The sequence below is a fragment of the Lemur catta genome, chromosome 16 (assembly GCF_020740605.2).
Source record: "Lemur catta isolate mLemCat1 chromosome 16, mLemCat1.pri, whole genome shotgun sequence".
In the NCBI taxonomy this organism is placed as follows: Eukaryota; Metazoa; Chordata; class Mammalia; order Primates; family Lemuridae; genus Lemur; species Lemur catta.
The window spans coordinates 33,059,695-33,084,207 of NC_059143.1; the positions used below are offsets into that span (position 1 = coordinate 33,059,695).

A 24,513-nucleotide genomic window follows, 5' to 3' on the forward strand; every position below is an offset into this window, starting at 1 on the left:
TCTCATTTTGTCTTGTCTTCCAGCTGGACGAGACAAGAAGTCTCACTAAGGTGGGAGCCTCTTCTCTTCCCTGAAGCCCCTTTCGTGCTGCCCAAAGAATGGCCTCTGTGAAGACAGCATGTTTATCCTTGGAAAGCAAAAGGGTGCCCAAGGGATATTTTGCTTCATTAGGCATGTGCCCTGGTCCCCACTTCCAGGCAGCCAACCTGGAATGCCATCCCTCCTGACCTCTGCCACAAAACCAAAACCAGTCGTGGTTATTTTTTTTTTCTGTCCTTTAAACATTTTAGCATTTGATTCTGTACGAGAAGGAGGTCAAATCCTTTGACCATTTCCTCCGGTCACTTTCAGGTTTTATGGTGTCTCTCTTCCTCTTCTTTTAAAGTAACCACAAGCTTTGGGGTTATTGTTTTTTAGGAATGCCAAGTCCCCACTTAAAAGTGGACCAGACAGCAGTGCACAGTAAGAACGAGGGCTCGGCATCCACCATGATGACCAGGAAGAAGCCAGCTGCGGTCGACAGTGTTGCAATTCCACCAGCCCCGGTGTTATCTCTCCTTGCTGCGTCTGCAGCAACGTCGGACGCAGGTGAGCACCTTTCAGATGCTTTGAGTTCACCCCAAGGAAGGTGAGGGTGGAGAGGCCCACTGGGAATGTTCTGGTGAATACAGGTAAGAGTTCTCTGTTTAACCAACCTCCTGTAGACGTGGAAGCTGTTTCAGCACTGGGTTTCTCAGGTGGGAGGGGGCCTAAGAAAGGAAGGAGATCACCTGGGAACCTGAAGGGAAGGGGACTCTGAAAAGCCTTTCAGTTATTCTAATACGGGTCCCCTGAGTAGCAACTAAATGATAACAACACTAATTGCTCTTTATCAAGCTTTAGTAATTACTAGTCTCTGGATCAAGGGCCTTACACATGTTGCCTCGTGTAACTCGTAAAAGAACTTTGTGGGATAAATACTTGCATGCTCATTTTCAGAAGAGAAAGCTTAGCATAAAGAAACTTGTCCCAAGAACCTGGGGACAGTCAGGATCCCACGGCCCATACCCTCAACCACTGCATTTTACTGCCCACCTTGCTCATTTAGTTTGAAAGACAGCTAGCACTGAGTTTCCTTGAGGCATTGTTACCTTCTACCCTGTGATTTCATGGATTCGTCAATAGTCCCCAGAGTCCTCACCAGCAGTGGACAAAATACACACCTATTCACATATCCCAAGTTCTCCACAGCCTGGCCTGTTCCACCTCTGCCCTACTCTGCTCCCCACAGGGTCCCCCACTAGCCACTCTGCCAACCCCTACTCTGCCAACCTCATCCTTGCTGCCGAGAAGGCAGGCCTGGGTTTGGCTTAATACCTGAGCTTGGCGACAGGCTTACCCAGTTCCTATTCACATCCTGTCAATCTTCAAGGCCTAGCCAGTCACAGCTCCTCCAAACACTCATAGTATCCAGGGTCTCTCCTACGCATTTCCACCATCTCATAGATTGCATTAAAAAATATCTGCTACTTCATTTCTTCTCCCCTGTAACAAAATTGAATGTACCTCAGAGGCAGAATCAACAATTTAGATTCTTGCTATGTTCATGGTATGCAGAGTGATGACAAATTCCATAGATATTTGTGAAATTAATATATTAGTAAATGTGGTGAGCATATTTCAGTATTTAGAAATGCCTATTATAATTAGAAGCCCAAGAAGAGACATTAATAATATTTACTCCAAACTCATTTTCTAATATAGCAAGTTGCTTTAAGCAGAGAACTCAATTTGTCTACCTCCTTCATGGGAAATCACTGGTAATTAGAAAATAAGCCCATTTGAAATAACAGAAAGAAATGCTCAGAACGACACTTTCCAAATTGAGTTTGGCAAAATATTAGATGTTTTATAATAAAAGATGTTTTCATCATTAAATGAGTATAGGGAACGCTGCTACCTAGCATCTGTTTCCTTCCTGCAGGACTTGCCAGAGCCTTTAATTGACCAATGTGCATTGTGAGGTTCCAGGAGGAAGGGACACAGAATTTCACATTCTTATCTGACCACAAAACTTGTTTTTCTGAGACTAGCTCTTAACATCTCTTGGAAATGATGTTCTACCCAGCTGTGTGGGAAATCTTGCTCTGCAGGAATGGAGTCATCTCTCAGATATGATCATGAACTTTCAGTTGGTGTGAGATGAAAAGTTTTTGGAGGAAATGCCAGGTACATGAAGCCAGCAAGGAGCACAAGAAGAAGTCAAGGGAGGGAAAGTGACAGAGGAATGCAAAAGCAGCTACCCCGTGAGACTGGATGGATAAGCAGCACCTTTGTGGGAGGATGTCTCAGCAGAGGCAGCAATATGGGCAGAGTCCTGGGAGGGAGAGCTGGTGCCAGGCCTGGAATTCAAGGAAGACATCACTTGGCTGAAGCAAAGCATTTGGTCCAGGGTCTGCACTACCCATCCAGATAATTGCTTACTTGGCCTCATCCATTAAACACTGGAGACCTCCTTTTACGGATTCAGAAATTAGCCTGTGTGTTTCGGCCTTTGCTTGCCAAGCACAGATATTTCCCAGGGGCAAAAGACAGGTGGAACTCATCTTCCTCCCCTGCACTCTTTCCATCCAGCGTGAGAGAACCCGTTCTTGGGATCACATGCTCACATGGGCTTGCCTCCCCTATTGGCATTCAGTAAATAATTTATAAATATGCCAAACAGGCAGTAGAAACAGGTGGGCATTAAACTTTTAAACCTGCCTCTCTAGTAATCATAGCTGAGCTAAAACTCTCCTGTTTCAGGATGTGGGAATGGCTGTTTACGTTTGGCAGTACTCAAATGAGATCCTCATGAGAATTTCACAGATTTGGTCCATTTCCGGGTCTCAGGCCGCTGAGCAGAACTTTAGGGGGAAATAGGCCAGTGATCTACCCCAGGTGCTGGAAGCCAGACCTTCCTGAGATCTCACTCCCCACAGATAAACGGCTTCCCACAAACCTGAGGGAGTTAGGAACACACAGGCTGGGCTCATGGCCAGCACTCTGTTTCACATGTGAAGAAACTGATGCCTCCTGAGATTCAGAGATTTGCCTGAGGTCATACAATTGGATTGGAACCCAAATATCCTGATTTACTGCCTGATTTCCAGTGGAATCCCACTTCTGTCATAGGCCCAACATGAGCGAAGGCAGATTTCTTTCTCCATAACTATGAGCTCCTACTTCGTTTGGAGAGCAGTGAGTGAAATTCATACTTTGATGAGATGGAAAGTTTTAACCAAAGCCAAGCACATAGTAGGTAGTTAATAGATTGTGGCTTTGATTACATCTAATTCGGTGCTAGTGCAATAGTAATATATATTTCTGATGAGACAACTCACTTGATTTTTGTTTTCTTTAGAGTGCCTTTCTTCATTTTTCTCTATAAGCAAGATAATTTAGAATTACTTCTGGCTGTATCCAGAAACAAATTATTTTCCGATAGGTTATCATTTATTTTAGAACCAGACAACTGCAGCGAGGGGAAATAAAAGGAAAGAAGAGTTTAACTAAGTGGCTTACAGAGCAAAATCTATATAAGAAATCACTTATTTGAAATAAGATACTGAAATAATTCGATTAATTACAAATTCCTTTCATTTGAAAATAATGGATGCTAAAGTACCTAGTGCAGTTTCTGACACATAGTACAATCTTAGTAAATAATCACTGAGTAAAATGAGTGGTTTCGAGGCAGTAGCTGTGTGCTTTTATGGTACTAATCTGGGTGGGAGACATCTGAGAACAACATGCTGGGAACATACTTGGAACCACTTAACAATTAAAAGGAAAACATTTGACAGGCACTTTGTAGGCTGTTGGCAAATACTTGCCAAATAATTAATCAATCTGTAATTCTCACAGTACTTTTTCAAACAGGTGATCTTTGGTAAAAGTAAAAAGAGGAATATTCTCACCTTATTTTATAAACATTATAATCTGGAGACATGAATATAGGTCAAAGGCTTTAAAACATGTCTTTTCTAGCTTGTGTGTGTGCATGTACACACACATGCATGTACACACACATGCAAGTAGACACACATGCATGTAAATAGGGGACCTCCCCCCAGTTTCTTGTTTAGAGCAATTCTTATAGCTTCTCAGAGTCTGACAGGCATGCCGATTATGAAGTTATTGATTTTGTAGAAGGGGGCATTTCAGGGAATGCAGAAACTGAGAATGGGTCAGTTTCTGAGCTGCTGGGAGGGAGGATGGCAGTGGCTGCCAGCGGTGCTCAAACAGGTCAGCCTTCGTGATCAAACTGCTCAATAGCTATAGATCGGCGGCAGTCCCCTGGTGCAGCACAGGAGGTCTGATTCACGGGAGCACTGCATCATTATCGTGAGTAATTAGAGCTAATGCAGTAAAAGCTCCAATAAAGTTTGTTCAAAGTGATGCATAATTTGAATAACTTCTACTACACTAGCCCAATAATAATTTAATAATCATATCAGATAATCCCTATTGGAATAAGTCAGGCTAATTTTTCTGACCTTCTACATGTTAAACTAACTTCTCGGGGAGGTCATGCAATGTATAGAGAATTTATGCTTTCACTTCTGAAACGTGTTTTTCCCTCCTTGTATTTAAGATGAGTCTATATTAATAAGCAGATTCCAAATTGTGGTAAGAACTCAGTAAAACAAAATCCCTATGGTTTTGCAGCTGAAAGTCCAGACTAGGAATGATGGTAAAACAAATGATTATAAAATGAGTATATCCTTCTTGTTCTCTCTCTCTCTCTCCCTCTCTCATACACCAACATTCTCTCATCTGAAGTCCAAGGAGAAAAAAAAAAAAAACATGTATCAGGGATGCCATCATCAAATCTCAACTGCTCAAGGTATAGCTCAGTTAGAGATAACAGAAGGAAATAGAGTGAGCACAATTCTTAGCTTCTATCTGTTTTATATCAAGGCTAATCCATTATTGTCATGAACTATATGATCTACCTTGTTTTGAACTACCAAAGCCCATAAGCAAGTGCAAATATTTAAATTTCATAAGTCTATTAAATTTTTAGGCATTTTGCTTCTCATGGCAGAGACTAATGTTATAATAAGTCAACCATTTAGTTATTAACCAAACTATCAGCCCAATCAGAACTAACTGATACCTGTAATCAAGATGAAAACTTCAATCTTGAAAAATTAATTACCTTTACAAATAATAGTAGGAATTCTTAATTCTAATAAAATCAGAAAGAAAGTCTGCTAACAGCTGAAACAAAATGATTATGAAAATTGCATCTATCTCCCAAATTCTCTGATGCCTGATTTTTCTTTTTGCCAACTGCCATCTATGGGAAGAGACCCAGTAATAATGAAATAATATCCAGGTACAAAAAAAGCAATGAACAGGAATTTAAGATGATACAATTATTGCTTTCACTTGCTTTTTGTCTTATGTAGAATCATGATCTAAATAAAGCTTCTCACCAAAATAACAGGTCAGTTCAGCCACAAGTCTTGTCTTTCAAAAGAACCAAAATAGAGGAAATAAATATGTGAGTTAATAGGATTTGGAATATCCAAGAGCCATAAGTGTATATGTTGAAGTAGTTTTGAAATTGTAAAATAAATTCCTACAGGCCCAGACTAATCACTTAAAATATACAGTGGGAAACTTTCCAAAAAAGATCCAGAGCAAATAAAGCTCAAATTAAAGACAATCGATCAAGTTGTCTGAAAAGTACTACCTATGAGCCCATATGGAAGCATCGCAAATGAGCCTGCGTTTGCCTAGAAAGTTCTGAATGTAACAGGCTCATGAAAAGCTCCCTCCTCCCAGCTCTGGGCCACCAAGAGACTCAGCAGGGCTGGAAGCTCCTGTGCTTCCCTGAGGGCCCCAATCACACACGAAAGGACTTCTGAAAAACCTCCAAAAATCATAGCCCCAAAGGAAGAAATCAGCTCTTTTCTGACTTGACCTGGACATCCCAGGGCACCTGAGCTGTTCCTATGGCCAAGGCTGTGAGCATCCCAGAGAAGCATCAAGCTCTCCGGAATCTGGCCCCTGCCTCTGCTCCAGCCTCATCTCCTTGCAAGTTTCAACCAGCACTAAACTCCTTTGGGATCTCCACTGTCAGAGTATTATTTTCAAAAAGAAACTAAAAACTCACGTCAAAGATTCATTCAACTCTTTAATGAAGAAAAAGGCATGAGGATAAAGCTGGCCCAAAAGAGAGTTAGAGGAACAGGGCAGTGCAGGAACATAGACATTGGAGAAAGCAGGCTGGGCAAGATTGCTCAGTTAATGTCCTAGTTGGCAATAAAACCATAACCTCAGGGGTTATCGCTCCTACAGGACAAAAATCATTGCATCTTTGCTAGGCAGAAGTCTACAAGTTAACTTATGAACTGGCAGATTCTGGTCCTTTAATCAGTAGTAGGTAGCAAGTCCAACAAGGGCACGTTTTTCTAGATTATTAGTACTCCTTGGGCAGGCTGGAAAGGACTTGCACCCTTCTGTCTGCCTGGTCTCTAAGTTTCGGCTCATTTTTCTTACCACCACACACAGGCCACGAAATACTCCAGTTGCACGAATATGTTCTTGCCTCATATTTCCTGCACGGAAATCTCAATGCTGCACTTACCAGCCAGGTGATCTCGGACCTCAGTGTTCACATCTGTAAAAAGGGAAAAGGAATATCTAGTATAGAGGATTGTAGTGAGGAAGGAACAAATGAGATAACCATTGTGAAAAATCTTAGCAAAGTACCTGGCACGGAGTAAGAGTTCAGCAAATGGATGCTACTATTGCTGCAGCCATTGTTGTTATTATTAATATTTTATATGTGGTCACCTTGCATTGTGGCCAGAGTCTTGGTTTCACCAGGGCAGCAGCCATTTCCTATTTAAGTTTTGTCTCATTCAATGCATAATGGGCATCCCATGAATTCCCAGGACTTTGGGATATATGGAAAGAAAACAAGAGACACAAAAGCCAGGAGCCTTGCTGTAGAGCAACTCATAATCATATTTGGGTGTCAAGACCCGTTCGCAGTGCTCAGTGCATAGTACGTACTCAATAAACATACTGAACTTAATTTAACTAATTATTTTCTCTCCAGAGCTGAGATTTTAGGAAACACAGAGGTTTTAATGACAGGTTTAAAAGTGCCGTATCTGTGTGAAGTTGAACTCGATTTATCTTTTCTGAATGCTTCATACAGATTGTGCTCCAAACCACCTAATGCCACAGTCAGACCCTCTTAAAAATAATAATAATACACTTTATCTTCTTCCCAGTGATAGTATCATTCACAGCTCCGCTGAAGCCCCTGGGAGCTTCGGCTGGGAGGTAGCAGACGCAGAGGGGAGTCAGGTGCGATTATTGTAATGAGGACTCCACACTCGGAGAAATGTGGAAAAGAAAACCTCCCATACGTGAAGCGATTTCTATTAAGATACTCATTTTATATCAAATATTCAAGCTCCTCTTTATAAACGAGAGAGAATGAAAGGCGACTCTCACAGGCGCAGATTTTGTGCGGCAAAGTACAAAAGGGCACAAATATTTTATGATCAGTTTTGAGATGAAAGTGCAGCACCTGCCTTGTTCACGGGCTCTTTCCATTTCCAGAAGTCTAATTAGATTGTTGGTTTAACGGTGGCGAGATAATTCAGTGGCAACTGAAAGCAACTGCGCTAATGAGAAGGGGGCACAGTGCTTTTTGGGGGTTTTCTGTAATTAATGGAGAGTTTTTGAAAACTTCTTGGTTCTAGTGAAGTTGGCATAGTGAGCCCAGCTGTCGGGGGCGGGGGTGTGGCAAAGTCATTTCCATCGCTGCAGAAATGGCCTCAGGCAATGTGGAAGAACTGTGTAATGACTGTCATTAAGAGTGATCTTGAGTGGTCCAGGCAGGCTGTAGTCAGTCTAAGGGAGGAGAGCAGGGACACAGAGAACAGGCAGGGAGACAGAGGAGAGAGGAAGGATTGCGAGACAGGTGTGACAAAGACAGGAGAGAGAGGAAAAAAGAGAGAGAGATCACGCACCAGTTATTGTGGAGTCCTTATTACAGTACTGTAGTACTTTTCAATTCATTCCCTTAGGTAAGCTACTGAGTCTTACTGAGACTTCTGGGTCCAAGTTTTCTCATCAGTGCAATGGGAAAACTAAATTTTGCCTTTTAGGCAGTGGCGAGAAAGAAATGAAATAGCCAATGAAAACACCAACCCCATATTAAAAACTTAATCTATAAGTATTTTATGACCTCTCTCATGTCAGAAATGAAGTTATGTCATGTCAGGATTTAATCATGTGAAGTCATAACTTAGTCATAAGTTAGATCATAACATCCATTAACTAACTAGACTTTAGACAATGATCTTTACCCTCACCCCTCCTTCCAAATACCTTTATCTGAGGACACAGTCCAAGCCCCTACCCTTGAGGGTATTCGTTGCTGTGTCAAGTTCATCTTACTCAAAGATCTATAAGGCTTCGTTAAAAATGGTCAAATTTTTTTAAGCACCTGCCACGTTGCACTCAAATCTATGAGCGATGTATGCAAGTAGAAGATGAGCTCCTGCCCTAGGGGAGCTTTCACACTAATTGGGAAGGCCTAACTCCAAAACAGGAGATCACTAAATAATATTTTAAATGAATAGATTGAATAACAATCTGAGATGCTAACAGAGGAGCTATCATCTGACAATTGATTGGTCATTAATTTTCAACTGGTTCGTACCGAGGGAGTTCTGAGGACAGTAAGATGATCTGGGAAGAGAAGAGTTGAGATGGACTTCTAAGGATGGGCCAGATTAGATAAGCCGACAAAAGCTGGAGGGATGGGCTTTTGTTTCTGAGATAGCAGTGTATTAATGGTAGATGAGGCTGGAGGAGAAGTTTATGGTGAGAATACAGAGTACCTGAAATTCTAGAAAAAGGCATGGTGACCCCTCTGAAGGGTAATGATAGCCCAGTGGCAGCCGTGGGCCAAGAGCTGTCTGCTCTTTGGTTGGCTTGCAGAGGGTTATAACTCAGATTTCCTTCTATCTGGCAACAATTGGTTGGAACAGGATGACATTTGCCCCATTAGATGGTCCATATTCTTGTTAGTTTGCCATGTCCCCCATGTCCCCACCGCCACCTTCCTTCATAACCCTGACCAGCTTCCCTCAGTATGTGGACTGTCTGGCTCACTTTCAGAAACCATGGAAGGCATTTGAACTGGAGAAAGCAGTGAGATCAAAACAATGTGCTAGAACGCTTAATCTAGCAGAAATAACACGTGTGATCTGCAGTAATATCTTTTGTTACTTAATTGTGGAATCTGGGGTTTCTCAGAGGCCTTTGGGATTGCGAAATCCAGAGAAAGCTGGCACTCCCATGCAGTCAAGAGTAGCAAATTGACAAGGAAGCCCAGGTTTTCTGTGTTTATCCAGCTCCCTGTCTTCTTTGCTTTCTTGAGGAAACATGGTATGAAACTGGCTTTGAATTGGGGCAGCCCTTGCTTGAACTGTCGAGTCCAGGACTTCCCAGATATGTGCCCTTGGGAAAATCACTTAAACTCCGAGGTCTCAGTTTTTATCTCCATATAATGGGGATGCTAAGGTCCTCCAGTGATTGCTATCACAATTAAATGAGGAAGCCTGAGAAATACTGCAGGCTGCACTGTAGGTTCTCCAAAACCTTCCCCTTCATTGGACACTCCCTTGTGTGGTCTAAGGTATGCTATTAATACAAAGCATAGGTGTTAGAAAAATAATGACTGAGTGGATGAATGGTTGAAAACCACCTTCATCTCCACTAGCAAAGAGTAGAAGTTCTTCCTCCCACCCCCACCCGGGACACTTAAAGTTTGATATCTGTTGTTTTAACGTCCATTGGAAAACTAACTCTGTTAGTTTGTTTCATGAAGTCAGCTTTTGAAAAGGACGTAAAGAAAAAGCTCAGCTGCTTCCCTCCATTCTTACTTGGAGTTTTTCACCTGTTGAAGAATCCTCTTCCCCAGGAATTGTTGTTTCCCTGGTACTCTTTAAACTAAGAGAGACCAGATAGCCTTGTAAGATAATCAGGAAATGTGCATTTGTGCTACCAGTGGACAGTGTCAGAAGACAGAGAGGAGGAACCGCTGGAGGGAATTTCAATTGTTCGGTGGTCCCAGCAATGAGTGTGGACACTGTGGCTCCAGGGTCAGCCCCAGAGAGATGAAGGGACTCAGAACAAAAGAGGATAAGCCTAATATCACCTGTCAGTTCAGCAGGGGACCCAGATCAGCCTCCCAAGCAGTGTTCTGGCGGAGCTCAGGGTAGTTTTGTTGTTCAAAAATACTTCCTCCAAGGGATAGAGGAACTTGTTCCCCAGTACCTGAAGATATTTTGAGAGGACTTTCCTTCATTTGAAATCCAGCTTTGTTAGTGCTTAAATAGCCACAATCCTGGTCTTTGTCTTGTACAAGTTGCCAGAGTGAAGTGATTTGGGCTTTACATATGGAAAGTTCATTTTGTTGTGTAATTAATGGGAAGCAGACTTTGGGAAGCTGATGATCCAGGCCCGTATTTATACGAGAGCATATGTCTGTGTTTTGTTTATGACTCACTCTCTTACTCCACGCATTGTAACTGGGGTTTGTTTACACTAACTTTTCCTAGAATCCAAGCCACATGGTATATGAGCCAATAATTTATGGTCTCTTAAAGGGAAAGATGATGAATGGGCTTTTTCCTCTTAAATTGTTGAATTTTAAATTGAGGAAGGAGTATTTGCTGCCTTGAATCTGTCCAAGCTTATATTTGAAAGAAGGAAAAAAGTTAAAGCAATAACTTTTTGTCAAAAGACTACTGGTATAGTGCTCAGAACGTGGATGTATATATATTTGCCAAAACAGCATATGACCCCTCCCCCAAAATAAACCGTTATAGTTCTGATTCAAATGTTTGGCAATGAAAAGGCCATTCATGGTGGAGGCTATGCATATGCTGGGGCAGGAGAGTATGTGGGAAATCTCTGTACCTTCCACTCAATTTGGCTGTAAACCTAAAATTACTCTACTTTAAAACAACAAAAGAAGACCATTCTCTTTCTCTCTCTCCTTCGCTTACCTTCCTTCCCTCCCTCTCTCTCTTTCTCTCTCTCTCTATATATAAATATGTGTATATGTACACATATATATGTACACACACGGATATATACATATGGTTTGGTGTTAGATAATTAATATATAATATGTTCCTTTTCAGAGGGGGCCATCATTTCAATCCAATATTTGGCCTTAAATGTTCAAGCTCATTTTCTTATTGGCTCTTAATAAGTTCCAGATTTGTTTTTGTCATTGAAACTTCATTTCTTCTGTGATGAGTTTGGATATCGGTCTCTATTTCACACACTTTTGGTCATAGCTTAGAGTCTCCCAACAGTTAGCGGTGCTCTGAGGAGAGTAGGGAACAGCTGAAATGTGGAGGGTCTAATTGAATTTACAGGGATGTGACTGTCCTTCAAAACATCCCTTCATGGCTCACACACAGACTTGACAAAATAGAGGCAGTGCCGGTTCAGGTGAAGCCACCTAGGTTGATTTCAGTTGGAGGAAGTCAGCTGAGTCTGTACTGAGCTCGAGGAGGACGAGCACAGGATTCAGCTCCCAGCACAGCGCCTGGCACAAAGTGGGACGCAATCAGTGTCTGTTCTGAGAATGAATAAGGATGACCAAGACATGGTCCTCGTGCCTTAGGAAAATGCAATTGAGAGGAGAGATAAATATTGACTAATCCCATAATCGTAATATAGAACTAAGCGAAGTCCTGTTAGAGATACGTAAGCAACACAGAAGGGAGCGAACAGCTTAATGCTGAAATGAGCTTCCATCGATGGCTTTTAGGGAGAGGACTTAATTGGTATTTTAAAGAATAGGTAGGATGTACCAGAATGTAAACTATTAATAAAAAGCTTTAAGACTGAATTATAAACCGAATTCCAGTGGAAATTTGGAAGCACTGCAGTGATGCCTGGTGTTCTTTTGTCTTGTGTCTTTTTTTTTTTTTCCTCACTAGGGCAGGAGAGTTGCCTCTGGATAAAAGAAAAATGCAAGACTTTTTTCACTATCCAACATCAGACACAATATTCTCTTTGACACCTACAGAAATAATAGAGTTGGGCACACACCTGTAGGCTATGCAAAGTTATTATTTCTGTGGTACATCCATCATCCACTAACCAGACAGATGCAAAAATATGTGAAAGTCTAAAGCAATCGGTATAAATTGCTTATTGTTTTTATGAGGAATACAGGGATACTTTGTCGTGTAAATTGACATTTTTTTCTTAGAAACCTTCAATAAAGAGAAGAATGATAGCATGCATTTGAGTCACTTGAATCCAGCCCAGAAGTAGTTAAGGGACAAGCATTCACACTGAGAGTATTCAAACCCTTTGAGAATCCCTAAAAATCTGGGCACTCTTTGAGAAAACAAAATTAAGATTCAAAAATTTCACAACAGACTAGAATACTGGACTAAAACCAATAAAATTAAACTTTACAGATTTAAATGGAAGGCTTGCATTTAAGCTCAAAAACCAACTCCACACAGCAATGGCCAGTTTTGGTGGCAGTTTATATGAAAGTATTTAAGGGAGTTAATTGAGCCTCCATTTAACACGAGCCAACAGTGAAAGGTTGCTGGAAAAAACAGTAGTTTTTTTTTTTTATTATTTAATGTTGCCTTCATCAGTGTAAGTACAGTGGTTTGATCATAGAAATTATCAATCCAATTTTTCTGTATTAATCTCTTCATAGCTGGAAAATCAGTTCAATTCTAGGCACCAAAATTTAAGATGAGCTTTGACAGGTGATAAAATCTCTGGAGGAGAGCTATCAAAATGGAATGTTTTGATTTGGTCTAGAATTCATCTCATAAGAGACATAGATGAAGGATTGGAGGATGTCTTATCTAAAGCAGAGAAAAACTGGAGGTATATTACTTTTTACAGAATTTTATTTATTCAGAAGTAAGGGTCCTTTTAAGAAATTAAGAGATTTGTCAAGAGACACAGAACTGAGGGGTGATAACCAACAACAAGCCTGAGTATTACATAAACAAATGCAGTTATTATAAAGACCAGGAAGAAAACGAAGTGTAGATACCATTTTATATAATCCTTGATTTTCTAGCATGATCAACAGGATTTATTTTATCTGAGCCTAAATGCTAAAAATGTGGAAATTGTCCTAAGATCCTGTCTGTTACATGATTCTTTGTTCTTCCCTGTATTTATTTTCAAAATTTAAAAGAGAGAAAGAAAATGTCTTACAAACAGGTAAGAACATGCATGCACAATAATTGGAGTATTATATAAGAGATGGTATTTATGGTTAAGGGTAAAGCTATACCACATTTGAGAGGAAAGAAAAAAGAAATATAAAGAGCCCTTTGAGAGGGAGCCGCCGCCCACGCCCTGTGACCAACTGGCATGCTGTGCGACTCAGCAGATGTAGCTTCAAACTTTCTGGTGTTAACTACATTTCTCTTCAGCCTCCCGTGTTGTCTAGTCAGTGCGCTGGAGCTCAGTCCACATTGCAACAAACAAATGCCAAGGTCAATCTAAACAGAGCAGGGCGAAATGGCCCTAGCATTCCTGAGTTTACCGGTGACACAACTCCCAATTCACTCCTGACCGAAAGTTTAGGAAGGGACTTTGACCCTAATAAATATCGCTCCCAGGAAAGCTCCCAGACTTAAAGATTCTTGCTGATCCACCATGGGCCATCCCTTCTGATGAATATACACAGTGTACCTTATATAGGAAAGTACCATGTCCTCTTTTGCTAGTTCTCTGATCTCCAAGCTTTCTCCTTTTACTCATTTTTCTCAGGCCTGCCAAAGTCTTGATTACCCTCTGGTTCCTTAAGCAACCTGGCAATGTTTGCACTTGGCTCAGAGCCTCTTTGGAGTGAGATACTACTGTCTATACCTGGCCAAAGCCATAGGTGTTTTCTCCAACCCCCAGGCTCATGAAATAACTGGCATTATTTCCCCCTGGTCAGGAAAGTCAAGGACTCTGAAAGCCTATGGACCAGGACCTCACAGTTGCCTAACCAAGTAAAGGATGTCAGCATGGGTCCCATTCTGGGAGCTCTCCATGGACAGGGCCCCCTTCTTATTGCCATGGAACTGCATGCAATCCAGTTAAAGGTGTTCTAGGGAATACAAAGATTAATGTTATCCAGGCTTTGGGCTCCAGGAGCTTACAATCTGAAAAAAAAAAAAAAAAATCCAGCAGGAAATATTAGTTAAGCATCTACTATGAAAAAGGAACTATGCTCTTTGTTTTGAGGAGTATAAAGAACAACACATGCTCTCTGTCTTCAAGAATCTTTAATGCTTCCTAGGCCGGGAACTCAGACATTTAAGATCTTCTGGGAATAAATACTAAGTGAGTGAATAAACTCTTCAGAAGTTTTAAAAAAATAAAAGAAAACTGTAAAACAGTGGGCTCCAAATGTTTTGATCATGCAGTGGTATCAATAACATAATTTTGAATAGTCCCCCTCATTTAAATACATGTTTAAAATACATGCATTCTTTTATAAAACACAAATTTGAAAGGATGAGTAAATGATATTCTTAAAATAATTTTAAATTTATTCCATGTATTATTATTAATGAAACAAAATATTTTTGCTGCCATAAAGATTTTATACTAATTTTAATATTTTAATGATGTTTTAAGGAAGGCCAAGTGATTGAGTTTGCTTATTTACTTTAGAAAGTCTTGGTTTTTTAAAACACTGGTAATAAATAATTTCAAGATCTGACTCTGAATTCGACACTTGCTGTTAGTAGATGCTGTAGGTTAAAAGGATATTTCACATAGATATAGATTCAAAAAAGAAAGTGTCTTATTGACTGTGCTTAAATCATATTATTTTTTTCCATGTCATCTATCAATTAAGTGAAACTTGGCTTGCAAATCAGAAGATATTGCATTTTTTGAGTTCATAGCTCTGAAATGCTTCCTTTGAAGTTAGCTCTGTTTATAAGATTTTCAAATTTGCACATTTACGGGATTGTATAGGCTATAATACGTTATTTTCAGCAACAAAATTGCCAAACAGTGGAAATATTTGCAATCGATTTCCAAAAATGCTCTTTCCATAGCATGAATTTCTTTCTAAAAGCAGTTACTTTCTGGCCCAATTTACCCTAAAGGGACATTAGGTGTTTGGTCTTTTACCAACTGTTAGGTAACCTTACTGACAGCCCATTGACAGCACAAACAGAAAAGGTGAGAACCTTAAGAACCTTTGTCTTTTTGCACAAGAAAATTGCCAAGTTTGTCTTTGAAAACGACAACTCTTTTCTACAGTTTGCTGTGAGATAATCAACAGAACTCTGTGTGGTATATAAAATATTTCATGAATATTCTTCAGCTCATTACATAGTATTTTGAATTTTTTTTTTCTATTTAAAGTCTTGTTTTTCTAAAATTAACCATGTAGGCTGACCTGCTGTAGCATTTAGAATATAGAACATTGACAACACCCTGAAAGCAACAAACTGATGAGATGCCCCGCCAGCCCCTTGAATGCACATGACCTCTCCTTCTCCCTGGAATGTCATGCCCAGGTGTGACAGGTGATGCCTCATCTGATGGGCAGCCCAAGTAAAGGCATCACTGTTGTTCTATATATGAAGCATTAGAATGCTTAATTTAGTCCTTGTTTTTAGATAAAATATAAACAATATAAACATAAATTATTAATATGTTTTTCCTGCAACCCCATAAATAGTGTTGCTTCCTCTTGGGGAATGTGCACCCCACTCCCACTTGGGAAGCTGTGGGTTTAATTTGGAGAGGCAGAGAGGAAGTGAACAGTGTCGGCAAGGTTTGCAGAGGAGGAGGGTGCTGGACAAGTTTCTAAATCCAACACTATTTATCAGAAGATCTAGGGAGACGCCCCGGGGCACTTTCTGTTTGGTGGCCTTTCCCGTTTCAGAGGTCACATATGTAAACCTGCTTACACCTACACACCCCACTGCTTCACCTCTGCATCAGCCAGTCTGCCCTCCTCCCCTCCTACCTTCTCCCAGGGAAGAACATGAAATAGGAGCAGGACAAAGACCAGGGTCCCCCAAGCCATTGCAGCTAAGATAGAGAGTTCTTTCACAGTAAACCTCTCAGAGGAAACTGTTGTTTGAACAACAGTCAAGTGGTTACTATGCTTCAAACAAGCTAGTCACAGTTTCAAAGAAACCCCGAAGTATACTAAGACGACATTAAGAACAGAATGGAAACACCTTCATATCGTAACAAGGCCCCGACATCTGCTAACTCTTAATTTTGAATTACTGCTTTCAACTTAGAGAGCAGGCCTCTAGCACTTGTGTTGATGACCAGCAGCAACTCAGATGCCCCCTACCTTGCGGGGGCAACTTGCCATCTTTTTCAAAAGAGCTTTTAAGACCGGGACTATAGAAAGATCATTTAAATTCTAAGAATGGAGGAAGAAAGTTTGCATGCCAAGGCAGGTTGCCTCATACTTCCCATTAAGAAATAAAAAGCAGCATTAGAAAAATAAAAGACCATTACCAAGTCAAGCAGAAGCACCAAAAAAAACCTGTACAATTTACATTGGAGAACATGAGACAATTGAGTTCCCTTGTATCTGCTGACCACATAGTATGCACCAGATCACGTGTGAAGTGGCTTGTGCTGGGAACACTAAAAGTAGAGAAAAGATGTGGCCTTTGCCTTCAAAGAATCTTCTAGCATGTATGAGCACAAAAAGCAATTCACACTGCAGTTCTGCCTCAGGAGAGGCAGATGGTGTTCCAGCCCTATCCACCCTGAATTCAGCTTGACTGAACCCTGAAATGCAGGCAGTTCAGCCTTCTGCAGCATCTCCCCACCTCCCCTTAGGAACATTCAAATGGCAAGAAAAACTCTTAAGAAGTCTAGAGATAATTTTGCCTCCCTCCCTAACCCACCCAAAGCTTTCATGTAAAACTAGATGTGTCTTGCACATGGGCAAAGTACAATCTACAAACATGAGTGCCTATTTCTTGGGAACCTTCCATATAACTAAGCCTTGTTAGCCCTTGTCTTGGCTCATGGTGCCTGTGCTACATCTATAAAGTTTGCGTACAAAAAGCACTGCTAAGCCCATTCTTCAATTATCATAAAAGACGTGACAAAATCAACAGAATGCTGATGAGCCAACCCTCTGATAATGGGAGTGAAAAGATAGAAAATCTAGATCTGGACCCAAACCAGCTCAATCATTTGCATGGCAATTTTAAATACAGACGGGGTCTAAAAAGATAATTTGTATTGCAGAGTTATGAAGAAATGAATTTGCATTTTGCCTGGGCCACTCTTAATTATTCTTAAAAAACTAACAAAGAGCAGGCAAGATATAGGACAATTATAGGAAGGAGAGCAAATATGGAATCAATCTTGCAGCAAGCACCCAGAAATTACTGTCCAATAATGAAACAATTTGAAGAGAGAAAAATCTGTAAACATTTAGAGGGACAGTGAAATCATAAGCAATAAGGAGAAAGATTTGTGAATATCAAACCTTGCCAAGTCCACAGTCCTCCTCCCTCCACACTAGGATTTCAGAATTATTAGGTGAAAGAAATGTTTTAGAAAGCCACCCTACATTTTGGGGAGGCAATTGATAATGAGCATAGGAAAGAATTATAACAATCTTTAAATCTGGAAGGGAACTTTGAGAGCAGCTGGTTCAGCCATCCAACGTGACAGATGAGGATAAAGAGACCCAGCGGGGCTAAGGATTCATCCCAGTCCACCTTCGTTTCCCGCCCCCCCGATACAGAGTACATTCTGCTACACTGTACTCTGCTGTTGTTCACACACAGGGATAATGAAGTTGAACTTAAAGTTTGGATAATAAGCATAAGGACAAAATAAAATTCAGATGTTTCGTAGATGTGAAAAACCTCAAAGATCATCATGTACAAAAGAAAGAGGGATACTAAGTCATGACACCTTCTGCTATCAACGGAGGTTGGCTCATGACCTGTAGTTATGCAATTGGTTGCAGCATAAAACAGAGAATGCATTTATTCTCCCAAGCCATTAAGCCAGGAGAGCCGCTATCAACGTGTGCTTTCTAGGAAGATGGTGGATGCATGCCCTTCACTGAGAACATCCTTTATCCTTCCAAAATTATTTGGTGAAATAGAGCCTCAAGAGGTAAAAACCAGAGGACTCTCAAGTCCTAAGATTCTAAGATGTTTTATTGCCGCCCATTGATAATTTTTTAACCTTGCAAAATGTTAAACATATACCGAAGCAGGCAGAACAGCATTAATAAACCTCATGTGCCCATCAATATCAACTTCAACAATATCAGCTCACACCCAATCTTGTTTCAGCAATATCTTCACCTGCTTCATCCCTTCCTTAGTATTTTGAAACCAATCCCAGAGATATCGTATGATTTCATGCATGAATATCTTACTATACATTTATAAAAGATAAGTACCCAAAAAAGATCACAATGCAATTATTACATCTATGAAAATTATCATCATATAATATTATGCAATGCCCAATGTTCAAATTTTCATGTGTTTCATGATCTCCTTTACAGTTTGTTGAAACTGACATCCAAATAAGGTCATTTTATCTCTTCAGTCTTTTTAAATTTGGTTTCTCCCTCCCCTCCCCTGCAATTTATTTGTTGAAGACACCAAGTTGTTTGCCTAGAGTTTCCCACAGTCTGCGTTTTACTGAATGAATCCCTATGTGTCCTCTGTCCTCTCTATTTCGAGGTGGTTAGGTCTAGAGCTGTGCTGCCCCGTGTGTGGTAGCCACCAGCCACATGTGGCTATTTATTAAAATTAAATGAACTTAAGAATTCAGTTTCTCAGTCACGCTGGCCACATTTCAAGTGCTCTGCAGCCACATGTGGCTAGTGGCTAGCCTATGGGGCAGCCCAGATATAGAATATTTCCACCATTGCAGGAAATTCGGTTGGACAGCTCTACTCCGGAGGTTTAACAGAGTTCTATGAGGCCACTTGGCAGGGAAGTAGATGTTGAAATCTCATGTACCAAGTCTTTGGCCCACAGTTGATCACCACCCAGTATTCACTTTCAACCTCCACAATTGGACAAGGAAGATGAATTAAAAATTCAAGCATCTATGTGCTTCTTAATTTACATAAGTGGTATACTTACAAATACTTTCATGATTTCCTTTTTTGCTCAACTTTTTTTTTAAGATTTAACCATGTAGATATATTTATATGTAGTTTATTCATTTAATAGGCATATAATATTCCATTGTTCAGTGTATCACAGTTGATTCATTACCCTGTTAATTAACATTTAGATTGTTTTCCAATTTCTGTACCATACATTGAGCTTCAAGGAACATCCTTGCATGACTTTTGCCTCCTGTTAACAAATGAATAAAGGAGGCAATCTTGCCATGGGATTGCTAGGGCATTGAACATGTACACCTTCAACCCTAGCAGCTGCCCAGTCGTTCTCCAAAGTGATTATTCCAATTTACACTCCCACCAACAATGTGCAGGTGTTCCCAGTTCCTTACATCATTACCACCATTAGGTAGATTTTTACCATTAAGAGTTCACATATATGCAATAAAAGTATAAATACAAGCATAAAAAGGTAAGGGTAGGGAATGGAGAGGGAGCAATGACTTAGCTCAATCTTCCCTGTTTTCTTCCTTAAAAAAAAAAGCAAATATGACAAAAAGTTAACATTTGTTAAGTGGGTGCAAGGAAGTTGGTTATGTCATTCTTGGTACTGTTCAGTGAGTTTACACTATCAGAATTTTTATTTCATAATCATTTTTAATACAAGAACTTAAAAAATTATGCAGCATATAACAAATTTTTGAATATAGGATTATTAACTAGGTTTTTGTTTATTTTTTGATTTTGGTTTTTGTGGGGTTTGGTTTTGGGGGGGCTTTTTGTTTTGTTGTGTTTTTTGCATTTCACTCTAAAAAAAAAATGCTTAAGAGAGACAATTCATTGGATATGTTAATATTTGCCCCAAACAACCTACAGCTCACTGAGTATTTCAGTCAAGCTTTATTCAATGAAATACAGGATTGCCAACTAACTGATTTACTTTATACTTGCATGCTATATTATATGTCAGCAAAATGATTTACTTTATAGTTGCATACTATAGTATATATCGCATAGCATTTTCTTCTTCTATGGATGATATAAACTAAAGCGAGGATAAACTGTAAATGGAAACTGTGCTTGGAATAATGCCAGTTTTGTGGAGTATTTCTGACTAGTTTCCATTTACTCATGAACTATGTGGACAAGGCAAATTACTTGTCTCTGACATGGGAGCCTGCTAACTCTTAGTGTCACTATATTTGCAATGGTGGTTTTAAAAATCCAAACTAGAACTCTTGCAGAGAATATGACTACAAGACAGCAATGATTAGTCTCATTTGTCAGTCCAGAAACAATTCTTAAGTCCCTTTTGTAAGCGAGGCACCCTGCTAGGCCATGTGAGGGACACAGAGAACAGAAAAGAATTGGTTCTTGCATCTGAGAACTTACAATCCAGGCAACCTTTTTCTTTTACAAAACTAACTACAAAAATTTTACTTTTATGGTCAGAAGCTCCCTCTGTTTTTTTTTTTTTTCTATTTTGATCTTTATAACTTATTTGAAAAAATCGTTCAGTAGGTATTCATTGCTCAGTCAGTCTCGCTGACCTTTGGCCAAAAGCAGTAGCATTTTGACCTGGCCTGCAGGACTCAGCCCTTCCCACTCCAGGAAGCCAGCATTGTAAATATCTTCAAATAAAACCCTCCTGGCAGTCTGTGATGGGCACAGCATGAGGGAGAAGTGGGGCACAGCAGAGGAAAGAATGAAGTAGGGATACCCAAGAAGAAATGAGAATGGTATCTACGTTTTCAACATATTTTTCTTGCTCTCCCTTAAGATATGAATATTTATTCTGCTTTTGTACTAGTAGGTAAAAAATAAAACAATGAAAGGGCAGAACAAATCAAGATGCTAAAACAAAACACCTTCCTCTCTATGCCTAGGTCTTCTGTGTGGGCTTCTCTGGGGTGGAACATGTAGGGTAAATGACAGCAGCAAAGAACTCAGTGAGGACACACTTCTCAAGTTTATAAATGGCCAGGGGGAGTGGCCACGGTGAAGGCGGGGACGTGGGATCTGTGCTAGTGTGTGTGTGCACACAGGTACGTACACATGTGCCCGCTCATAAACAACACAAGGAGAAAGAATGATCTGAAGGAGGAGTGGTTGGCTATGTCTTGAAGCCATTTCACACTTTATGGTGTCTGAACTTCAAAACGAAGCAGTTCTGAAGGCCATTTAGTGGCGGCCGTACAGGACTTCCTGAGACGAGAAGTTCGGCTCATAAAATAGAGGCGCATCTGGCGGCCAGGACATGAAAAGAGATTTTTGCGAACAACAGCCCCCGGTAGGGGGAGTGTAATTGATTCAGAAACACCTGGCTGATATTTCCCTTGAGGTTCCCAGCAGATGAACTGAGTAAGAAGGACTTGGTTAATTGGACACCACCAGGCAACTTGACAAGTCCAGAACATCGGGGAGAAAAAATGTAGAGAGACAGAGTCATGCCAACTAGAATATTCCGGGAAATATTCCTACCTCTGCCAGTGGAGGAGGGGTAGGAATGAAATAGTTCAGTTACATAAGGCATCTCTTCTATGAGGTTGATAGTACATCTGGTTTATCCCAGTTGCTTGATATGGAGAACTGCATGTGTTTTTATTCATCCAACGTCTACAAAAAAACAAAACATATAATCTAATGCTAAGTTGAATAGGATCAAATATTAAAGGGCTGCATTTAAAAAAGAGAATTCTTAATAAGAAAAATAATGGGAAAATTTATATTGTGATTCTGCCGTTGATTCCATAGCTCCAAGGCAGGTCACATCAACAGCATAAGCCTCAGTTTCCACATCTTGAAAATGGGAACAACAGTATTTCATATACTTTGCACATATAATAGATATCTGACCGATGTTTATTTGTATTATTTTTAATTTTAATAAATAAAAAGAAAGAATAAATACTGGGTACTGAGTCACATCCATAGCCACTAATTGTGCATCATCTTTATAGCTAAATATAACGCTAGGTGTCAGGGAAAAGGCTAGGTGTAAGGCAGCTCGCATCCCGTGCTCAATTATTTCTCTCTTCCCCTCCTGCAGCCAGCTCCTCCCTGAAGAAGCGATTCAAGCGGCGGGAGATCGAAGCCATCCAGTGCGAAGTGCGGAAGATGTGCAACTACACCAAGATTCTGTCCACCAAGAAGAATCTGGACCACGTGAACAAGATCCTGAAGGCCAAGCGGCTGCAGAGACAATCAAAGACAGGCAACAACTTCGTCAAGAAGAGGCGGGGGCGTCCCCGCAAGCAGCCCACGCAGTTCGATGAGGACTCCAGAGACCAAATGCCCGTGCTGGAAAAATGCATCGACCTGCCCAGCAAAAGGGGTCAGAAGCCCAGCCTGAGCCCGCTCGTGCTGGAGCCCGCCGCCAGCCAAGACACCGTCATGGCCACCATCGAAGCTGTCATCCACATGGCCCGGGAGGCGCCGCCCCTGCCCCCGCCGCCCCCGCCGCCCCTCCCGCCGCCGCCGCCGCCGCCGCCGCCGCCCCCGCCTCTGCCCAAGGCCCCGCGAGGCGGGAAGAGGAAACACAAACCCCAGCCTCCCGCCCAGCCCCCGCAGCAGCAGCCCCTTCCCCAGGAAGAGGAGGTGAAAGCCAAAAGGCAGAGGAAGTCCCGAGGGAGCGAGAGCGATGTCCTTCCCTAGGGTGGGCCTGGGCGTCTGCACCCGGGGCTGGGGGAACTGACACCTTGGAAGTGCAGTGAGCCGGGGTGGGGGCGGAGCCCCCGCTGCAGGGACACCGAAGCCCTTCTCTCCAGAAGTGGGCGGGCAGAACCGGGCCAGATGACAGGGGCTGAGCCATCAGGAGCTCTTGGGAAAGCAAAGCCGGGGGGGGGTCGCCTTCAAAAGAAGCTTGTCTGTGCTTGACAGCAGTTCCCAACCAAGTGTGGCTAGATCCTTACAGACGAGAGGGAACCCCATCCAGGAGGGGGGAGCTGGTGGTGCTCTCTGAAGGCCACCTGACCTTTCACAGCCCAGGTGCGCCCTCGATTCCGATTTCATTTGGTGGCCAGGAAAATCGAAAGGGAAACACCCTCAATTAGGAAACATTCCAAGGGGAGAAAAGTTGCAAATTGCTCAACTGGCATTGCTATAACCCACTTCCATTTAATTGGTTTTTATTTATTTCGGTTTTCAAGCTCTGTTAGGCTTTGGGGTACCAACATCATCTTCAGGTGACCTGAATCTCTCCCTTAACAGTTCAATTTCTCAGATGGAATTGTGTGATCAGAAGGTAGAATTCTAGTGACAGGCGACCTTAGACTTGCATTCGTATTCTTCTATATGCCTCCTCTATGGCACATACACTGACTTTTAGCATCGTCTATTTCTACTATTCCTTTGCCCATTGTACTTCCATATACCTTTTCATTAACTTACTTGCTGCCTTGTTTTTCTTGGTACACATCTAAATAATGTAACCCTTACCTGTGGTGTAAAGTTCACCCTTGGCATGCTGTCCCAAGAACCTGGCTTTGAATCCCAATCATTGTGAAACATACTCAGTGCTGATAGAGCCTTTTTCATAAGTAACTCAGAGCAGCCAAGGATATGTTGACCCAGTGTCAACCACATTATTTTTATACTTAAAACATATCCACAGAGCATAGGCAGAATAAAATGATTTTAATATCCCACAGCAAATGGAATAACTGACAAATCGCCCAAAACTGAAACTCTAGACCCACCAGAAAGACAAGTGTCTAGCAACGCCTTGGTACCTGATCTCTTTCACATAAATAATTGTCCTAAGTTGTTGAAAAAAGGAAACAGAAAGACAATATAAGAAGTCCATTATCTCTTGATAATTATTTCTTAAAAGCAAATGGGAGTAAGTGTTCTTATCTGGGGAAAAAAAAAAGGAAAAGAAAACGCTCAAAGGGTATCACCACTCCAATTATATCAAGCCACCTTGGACAAAGTATCCAAATTGTGGTTGCCTTAATAAACTAAAACATTTTTGTACATAATGTAATTATAAACCTATCAGTCTGCATGGATGCAAACTGTGTGTGACAAATCGTCTTTTAAATGGTCAATTTCAACTGTACATTTCTCATCCAAGTTGTACTCTAGCCATTGGTTTAGCGTGGACAGATATTCCATCTCTATTATCCATTTCCACAGCCCAAGTAAAATATGTTAAGAAGACTCAGAATGAATATGAAGATATTCCATTTTCGTAGATGTTTTCTAAAAGTCAGATGTGAAAATTTCAAATAAGTATTTTCAATTTCCTCCCCACTCCTCCCCTTCCCTTGCCCAAGACATCAAACACCTGCCATGGTAGATTATAAAAAAAGAGTTTTTCTGACAGAGAGAATTAAATTTTCTAATGGGAA

The 24,513-nt window shown here is 41.0% G+C and overlaps 1 protein-coding gene across 3 annotated transcripts in view; it reads left to right on the forward strand.

Annotated features, from left to right (window-relative positions):
• Positions 1-23,929, forward strand: part of SETBP1 (SET binding protein 1) — a 344,559-nt gene extending 320,630 nt beyond the window's left edge. For all 3 annotated transcript variants that reach the window (XM_045527911.1, XM_045527909.1, XM_045527912.1), the window contains exons 5-6: positions 418-588; positions 22,212-23,929. In XM_045527911.1, coding sequence (XP_045383867.1) covers positions 418-588; positions 22,212-22,816 — 776 coding nt within the window. In that variant the 3' untranslated portion in view covers positions 22,817-23,929. The remainder of the gene's footprint in view (positions 1-417; positions 589-22,211) is intronic.
• Positions 23,930-24,513: the final 584 nt, after the last annotated feature.